Raw genomic sequence first — 8,082 nt, 5'->3', positions numbered from 1 at the left:
GCGGGGTTCCTGAGGATTTGGGCCCCGGCTCGGCACCGTGTTTAACCCATCCCACGGATATTCCTCTCCCAACGAGAGAGCCACTTTCCCGCACCGACCTCGGAGCGCTCGCAACTCCCGGGACTCCGGCTGCGAATCTGGAGCCAGACCACGGCACCCCCTTTCCCCGGCGCACGCGTCATCGCCGGCGTCGGGGAAGCGTCGTAATGCCTTGAAGAAGCGCGCCTCAAAAACCCCGCAGCCCGGGCCGAAGCTGCTGACGGAGAAATCCCTGCCCCAGACTCACACTAGACCTTCCCGCAGGCTTAAGGTGAAACAAAAGAGGGTTTCTCCGTGGATATGCTCAAGGGGAGCTGGCGGCTGTGCCTAAAGATTTTTGGGGCGGGACGCTTGGTAAGGCCAGGTGATCATGGCACCTCGCACCGCTCTCCGCTCCAGTCATTCCTAAGGTTCCGCAGGTCCTGGCGGTGGCGTCTGTCAGCCCCACGCGATCTCTCTGCGCTGGCAGACCTGGCCCACGTGTTCCACCTCAGAGCATCTGCGCTCGGAAGCCTCAGCCGGTGCTTCGCTGGTGTCTGCGCGTCTATTATGAGGCCCGTGGTAGTGATGGCGGCGCTCAGTGAGCCTTTCCTGTCACTGGATACTACTACTCCCAGCCCGCCTCAAAGCCAGCCGAGCAACCCCCTGGTCTTCAGTTTACAAGTGGCAAATTGACTTGCTCTGCTGCATGTCCGGAGGGACAGTGGAAAGCGTGGAGACGCCCCGGGGGTTAAGCGATAGCAGCTTAAAAAGAAAAAAAGCCAAACAAATAAACAAAACCCACCCACCCTAACAAACATGAGGCTGCTGGAGAGAATGAGGAAAGAATGGTTCATGATGGGGATAGTGCTGGCGATCGCCGGAGCTAAACTGGAGCCGTCCGTAGGGGTGAACGGGGGTAAGTGCCGCACCTCTGCACGCTGCACCACTTCAGAACTAATCTGAGAGTCTTGGAAAGGAGGGGAGACCGTAACTGGGAAGTATCTGCCTCTCTCAAGGGCACCGACCAGCCCAGGGTGTCCTTTGGCCCTTTTGCTGATTTTTTAATTTGCCAGCCCCAGAGAAGATTTGTAATTAGGAATGGGACAAAGGCATCTGAACGCAGGTTACCTTGCGCGAACAATCATTAAGTATCCTTAGTGTTCAGGAGTGAGGTTACTGAGAACGAAACTCACTCTTCTTGCCTCCAAAGTAGCATCCTATCCCAAGGGACGCTAGGTTGCCAGGAGTTCCTTATCTGTGTGGACACCATTACCTTGCCTGTTGCCGCCCCACCCTCCCTTTAGAAGTTGGGGGAAGAAAAGGAAAAAGGGACACCCATTCCTTCTCCAGCTCAGATTTTGTGGCCCACGTTTTGGAGAGGGATTATTTGCTGCATTTGCTGTTGCTTCAGAAACTCCCAAACCAGAAATTCCCAAGCCGACTGACACGTTGCACTTTTTCATTACAGGCACTACTTCCGTGTGCTGCCGGGACTCAGCTGCTACACTAGCAGGCTAATAGATACGGGCAGTGTTAGACGATAAGTAGTGTGTATTTTGGCTAGGAAATGGAGGCGGGCTAAAATCATGCTCAAACCTTGGAATACCGAGAGCCCTGTGATGTGGAGGTGGTATTCTTGAAAATGACTGGAAATGTCATGAGTTTTTATGTCTCCCCTCTTTCCACCCTTAGACAATCATATCCCACTTTTCATAAATATTGTTTGCATTTCTTCAGTACTGTTTTTTTTAACCTTTTTTTGTCAGTTTCCAAGCTATTGACAAGTTTAATACATCAGTGATACGACAGGGACAAATAAGGACAGAAGTGAGCACACACAATCTTTCTATGTTAGGAAGTACTCAGGGGGATATTTGAAGTTATTTGTACCTTTTTGTTAAAACACGGTGGAAGTGAATGAAATGATTTCTCAGAAGAACGGTTCCTTTACCTTCTACCCTCAATTCCTCCATTTAGAAGTAGCTTTAGGGAATATTTTTAAAGGTATTATTTGAACAAAGATTGCCAGGATTAAAACTTTTTTAATGTTCTTTTTTTCATATTCAATTTAATACGACGTGTAGAATATGTAACTGTAAGACTAAAGCTGTTATTTCTTATGGTTTCTTCTTCTGAAGATACCAGTTTCTTCTTTGACAGAGCTTCTCTGTGAGCTTTTGGGAAACTTGTGAATGCTGGTATTTCAGGTCCTGTCAAGTGAGTACCTGCTATTCTTGGAGCTAGCTGTCCAGTCAGAAATCAAGTTAGAGAGTGCCTTTGTGGTGATCTGGAACACACATTTAACTAGCTTCACTAGCAAACTTTATAGCTCCTGGTGTTAGATTTCTTACTTGATCAGTGTGAAGGTGAAATTGTAAGTGATGTATTATCTTTAATCTGCAGGGGCTAGGTTTGGTAAAATACCTTTTATCTTATATTCCCAGGATGCTCTGTGGCAAGAGGGGTTGTTGAATGCTGAATCATTTCTCTACAGCTTCTCCTGCAGTGGCATGTGTGAGATAGATTATATACTCTTAATTTGTTCCCTTGGATTCTGCTTCTTGAAGTTGTGGTATATTATGTCTTAGAAATATTGTTTCCAATTTTCACTAGTCCTTATGCCTTTAATCTAGTATAATACATTTTTTTAATTATAAAAGAGTAGAATGTTAAGAGCTGAAAAGAACCATTATAGTATTTTAAGTCAAAATGCTGCTTTTATAGTTGAAGATCCACTATACTGAGACCTGAGGCCAGGTGACTCCCTCTAGGTTAGGTTAGCCCGCCTAGGGAAGAGGAAGTACTGGAGACCAGGACTCTCCCTTATTTCATACCAGTTTCAAAATCCATACAAATTTTTTTTTTTGGCAAAAAATCATGAAAATTGAATAATTATTACAAAAAAGGATTCTAAGTAATACACATGTTTTCATGCCATGATTTTTAGCTGGAAGGAGCAGAGCAGAATCAGCTAATTTTAGACAACAATATACTAATTTGAGTTCTTTGATAGCTGTCCACGTGTAGAAATTATTTTTTCTAAAAACAAAGGTTAAATAATTGTTTGGGATTTCCTATATAGGGCATCAGGCAAGTTCTTGATACCTCTGTTGAGCTTTAATTGACCTTCCCACCTGTAAAGCAGCTTAAGTAAAAACAAATCTCCAAATACTACTTAAATAACACTAGTTGAAACAAAAATCTAGGAACAAGGAGAGGAACGGTTGCTGAAAATATTTTTGTTATATCCAGCTCTTTAGAAAGGTGTAAAGCACCTAAAATTTTTAGTCAAAGTTTTGCTTATTGCCTCCGTACACAGGGAATGTGATGATGTATTCACACTGACTGAACATGTTCAGAAGAACAGTTTTTCTAGACAGTTTTCAACTTGGTCAGCCTTCAGCTTATTCAGATGCTTACTATACCTTTACCTGGATCCGTGCCTGAACGATTACACTCTTATGTTTAAGTGTAAGACTTCTACCTTAAAGTATCACACCTATGATTGGACCTCCTTTTAAAAACAATCTTTATAGCCAATTGGTGAATCATGTGTGGCAGGAAATTTATAGATGTGGGAGCCCTCAAATTAGAAAAGTTAAATGACATTCCAAACGGGAAATAGTATAACAGGTACTAGCATAGAAAATTTTATTCTTGTTCCCCTGTTCTTTTTACTCAGTTACATTTCATTTTTAAGTATATAGGAGAAGGTTAAAAAGAAAGAGCCCACAGTAGATATAAATGAGTAGATTCTGAGGTGCCAGTCATTTGTTCTGTTGCCACCGGAGAAGCCCTGAGCTGTGCACACCTTTGAGTTTACCTGGGTTCAACACTGTGTTGAACCCACATTCTCGGGAAGAGAAGGGTTTACTTCTTTGGAAGCACAGAGCAAATTTCTCATTTCTACCCATATCTGAACTTAAATTATTGCCATTAATAAGACTTAAGTCCTAAAAAGGAAACTGCTTTGTTTTCCCAGTAAGAAAACATAACCAGACACACGCTATAAGTTTAAGTGTATCAGCATGAATATCTTAGGTTAGGTTTAGAAGTGGAATTTGCTTAGTGATGAGTATTTTATGAAATGGTAGTAGTTCCTTGCATTCTTAAACATTCCAGATCATTTTCTTCTCCCCTCCTCTCCCTTCCCCTCTCACCCAATTAAAAAGCATTGTATGTGCAGCCCAAAAATTACTTTAGATTTTATGGCCAATTTTTCTTTTGATTTTTCTAGCCCATTCCATTTCACTGGTAAGCATTTTTTGCTTTTGTTTAAAGGAAAAGTTAAATCTTCTATTTCTACTTTGAGCTTTATAACCATCTTAAGATCTGAATCCGGTAATTCTGGTGACATGGAGGATGTAATCATTACTTTGGAGAGGAGCCAAATATCATTTTTATATCCTAGTTTCAACTCTTACCTCCATGCAAATATTTACCAAGTTTTAATTTCAGCCCTGTGTGACTTCTAGTTCCGCATTCCCAATGTGGGCGATGTATTAACATCTTAGTTGATCATTTCTCAGAGGGCCCTTTGGTTTCTCCAACTCAGAATTCCTCCTTCCCTTTTTAAAAGGCGTATTATAGACAGCCCTGGAAAATCCTCATCATGTCCTTTCACAGATTAGAGTTATTTGGATGTGCACCTAACGCAAAAGACAGAATACCCTGTCTCTAGGATTTCAAATATTAAAGCTTAGGAATCATTTTATGAAGTATCCCAATTAGTTAACAGTTATCATGTGAACTGATGTATGTATGTGTGGAGTGTGGGAAGAGTTAGCGTCTTAAAATATGTATTTGTTGGCCAGCTAGGTAGATGCTTTAGTTGCCCCAAAGAAACATGCACTCTCAGTAAATACCATGTGCCTGTTACAGAGATGCCCCTTTGGACGTGTCCCCGAGGTCTCATTTGTGACCACACTGCTAATTCTAACCCATCCTGTATGGAAATTCTAGGAGACCATTGTGGGCAGGAGCACAGTTGACAAGAATAAGGTCTCCTAACAAGCAGGAGATTGGAGGAGAGTAAAAATGATCTGAGTAAGAAAACAAAACAAACAAACAAGGTGTTTAAAATTCCTGGAAGGTGTTTACTTGCAAAACAAGCCAATTCTTTGATTTAAAATCTGCACATGAATCACCTTCCTCAATTATTGAGGCAAAATTATTTCTAAGTGTAAGCTGCTGAGAAAGATTTACTCAGGGGTATAAAAAAAGTACCTCTTTTTACATTTTGGAACAGCTTTTACTGCCCTAAAGTATAATGTCTTGTACACTCGCCTTCTCCCCTTTGTTCCCTTTTTTTGGATCTCAGCAAAAGAGTTGTGTAAATGCTAGGTCTATGAAAGATGTTATTGCAATGTTTGAGGAGATCTTTGTGTCTTGTATTCACTTATCTACCCCAAATGCCTAAAATATAGTAGTTGCTCAATAACTATTTTTTTACTGAATGGTGTGATTTTTCCTGACTTTGGTCTTAGTGATTCAGCAGTATCTACAGGTGCGGTGGTGGGTTGCAGGGACTGGAGGAGGTGTGCCTGTGGTCTGTTATTTTTCTTAAGGGAATGTATTAGTTTTCCAGGGCTGCCACAACAAATTACCATGCACTGGATGGCTTAAAACCACAGAAATCTATTTTTCAGAAATTATTCTAGAGGCTAGCTTTCTGAAGTCAAGATGTTGGCTGGGCCATACTCCCGCAGGAGGCTGTCGGGAAGAAACCTTTCTTGTCCTAGCTTGGGGTGGTTGCCAGCTATCCTTGGTCTTTGGCTTGTGGTACTATATCTCCAGTGTTTGCCTCTGTCTTCATATGGCCATCTTTCCTCTGTGTGCAACTGTATCCAAATTCCCTCTGCTTAATAGAATACCAGTCATTGGCTTAGGGTCTACCCTAATCCAGTAAGATCTCATCTTAATTTGATTACATCTGCAAAGTCCCAATTTCCAAATACGGTCATATTTGGAGGTTCTGAGTGGACATGAATTTGGGGCAGGGGGACACTATTCAAATATGAGATGATCTCAGATTTTTAAATGTTGGTATATGCCAGGGATTCTGAACCTTGGCACTATGGACATTTTGGACCTGCTCATTCTTTCTTGTTGGAAAGGCTATCCTGTGCCTTCCAGGATGTTTAGCAGAATTCCTGATTTCTGTCTAGTAGATGCCAGTTATAACAGGCAAAAAAGTTTCCAAACTTTTTCCAAGAAGTTGCCAAGTATCCAGGGGGACACAAAATTGCAGCTGCTGGAGAACCACTGGTATACAGGTATAAAGTGGCATTTTCTCAGAAATACATCTTTTAAAAGAATATTGTTCTTTGTTTAGCTCATTAGGTCTTTAAGCCACTTGTGTGCATGGTCCATGCTATAAATATAAATAAATATTAGGGTTACCCCTAGGGTCCTCACAGTGTTAACACATCTGGGGTGATGTCAGCCTAACTCCAGACAGGATGTTCCAGAAGGCAAGGACCAGGCCTGTATGGTTCACTACAGGATGCTCAGGGCCTGGAACACCTTCAGGATACTCACAATCTTAACAACGTACTGTTAAGTATTCTTTTACTCTATGCATTATCTTATTCACACAGTCGGTGCCTAGTAAGTATTTGTAGAATGAATACTCTTGGGCAGAACTCAATATGTGCATGAATACAAGTTTTTATTTCTGGATCCTAGAAGGAATAAAGTAATATTTGCTAAGGAGAAGAGACCTTCTACCATTGATTCTCTTCTTTTGGCTTGGGGAATTTTGATTGCTATCTAAGCACTGATACAGTGGCAGGTAAAATTCAGACTTGATCTTGAAGGATGGTGCCTATCTGCTCTCCTGTGTGAGAGCAGAGTTTGATTTTATTCTTCTGGTGTGTGACTACTGTGCTGAACTAGACAGCCATGATCCTTGCCCTCTGGAATACCCTCTCTGGAGTTATAGCTGCATCACAGCAAATGCTTAACTCTGTCAGGACGGTAGTATAATAAGGGCAATACTAAGATTTAAAGTACTATTTGTCCTCCTCCAATGGATTCTTCTTTAATACCAAGTTATCTGCTGGACATTCTTATCTAACAGAAACTCATTTCTCTCTCTTTAGGACCACTGAAGCCAGAAATAACCGTCTCCTACATTGCTGTTGCAACAATATTCTTTAATAGTGGACTATCATTAAAAACGGAGGTACTGTCACCTATGGGGCATGTGAAAAGCAGGGAGAAAAACTTAATTTGTACTTACTATTTTGAAGTTTAAGAATCCTTTGGTAAAACTTTGTGTAGCTATCATCTGAAGGCTTCACTGTAACCTTGGACATCTGTAAAGGACTTTTGTTTTAATACCTACATATTATAGAAACTGTATAGTCAAAACAGCATGGACCCTGAGGGTATGGTTTTAATGCAGATGATTTACGCCAACTGAACTGAAGCATCTACTCCGGTCTTCCTGAGATTACGGTGATAACTATGGTGGTTACAGGCTGTGGCACATTTGAGTTGCTAATGTTGAGTTGTGGATCATCTTTTGTTCCAAAACTTTTGTGTATTGTCTTTTGTCCAGGCCTCAGGCTGCTCAAGTGATGCTTGTTATATTGTAACTTTGAACTAATCTGTACTTTTTAAAAAAAGTATATTCTGTGCTAGGCTATCTATTACATGTTAATAAATATATTAAGATGTTATTTACTGATCCAGGTGTCATTGAACATGCATTCTCTTTCAATTAAAGAAATCCAGACATTTTTACAGTCCAAGAGAGGAATGAGTAGAATTTATGATTCTCTTTGACTTCTAATGGAAGAAAAAAATACATGAAAATACCTATTTGCTTTTGAAGAAATTATATAGTTTTTAAAGTTGGCATTCTAAGGTGCTTACTCTTCTGTAGATAGGGAAATCTTAGTATGTAGGGATTTTTTTTTTGTGGGGAGGGGGATTGGCCTTAAAAGTTAAAATTCTCTTTCAGAATCCTGTCTTGCCTTTACTTATTTAAGTTTATTTTCTTTTATTTTAATTATGATTTGAATGAAGACCCAATTTAGTCACCTCTCCTTCTTT

General features: G+C 40.9%; 1 protein-coding gene across 9 annotated transcripts in view; it reads left to right on the top strand.

Moving 5' to 3' along the window:
* Window positions 1-641: 641 nt before the first annotated feature.
* Window positions 642-8,082, top strand: part of SLC10A7 (solute carrier family 10 member 7) — a 251,904-nt gene continuing 244,463 nt past the window's right edge. For 3 of the 9 annotated variants that reach the window (XM_036888985.2, XM_057492959.1, XM_036888987.2), the window contains exons 1-2: window positions 649-937; window positions 7,125-7,207. In XM_036888985.2, the coding sequence (XP_036744880.2) occupies window positions 838-937; window positions 7,125-7,207 (183 nt within the window). In that variant the 5' untranslated portion in view covers window positions 649-837. Of the gene's footprint in view, window positions 938-7,124; window positions 7,208-8,082 lie in introns of all 9 variants that reach the window. The other 6 variants (XM_036888984.2, XM_036888982.2, XM_036888983.2 and 3 more) reach the window with 4 other exon arrangements.

This window comes from Manis pentadactyla, chromosome 1, assembly GCF_030020395.1.
Source record: "Manis pentadactyla isolate mManPen7 chromosome 1, mManPen7.hap1, whole genome shotgun sequence".
In the NCBI taxonomy this organism is placed as follows: domain Eukaryota; kingdom Metazoa; phylum Chordata; class Mammalia; order Pholidota; family Manidae; genus Manis; species Manis pentadactyla.
The sequence above is the reverse complement of the archived record's forward strand: the minus strand, read 5'-3'. Positions and strand labels throughout refer to the sequence as shown.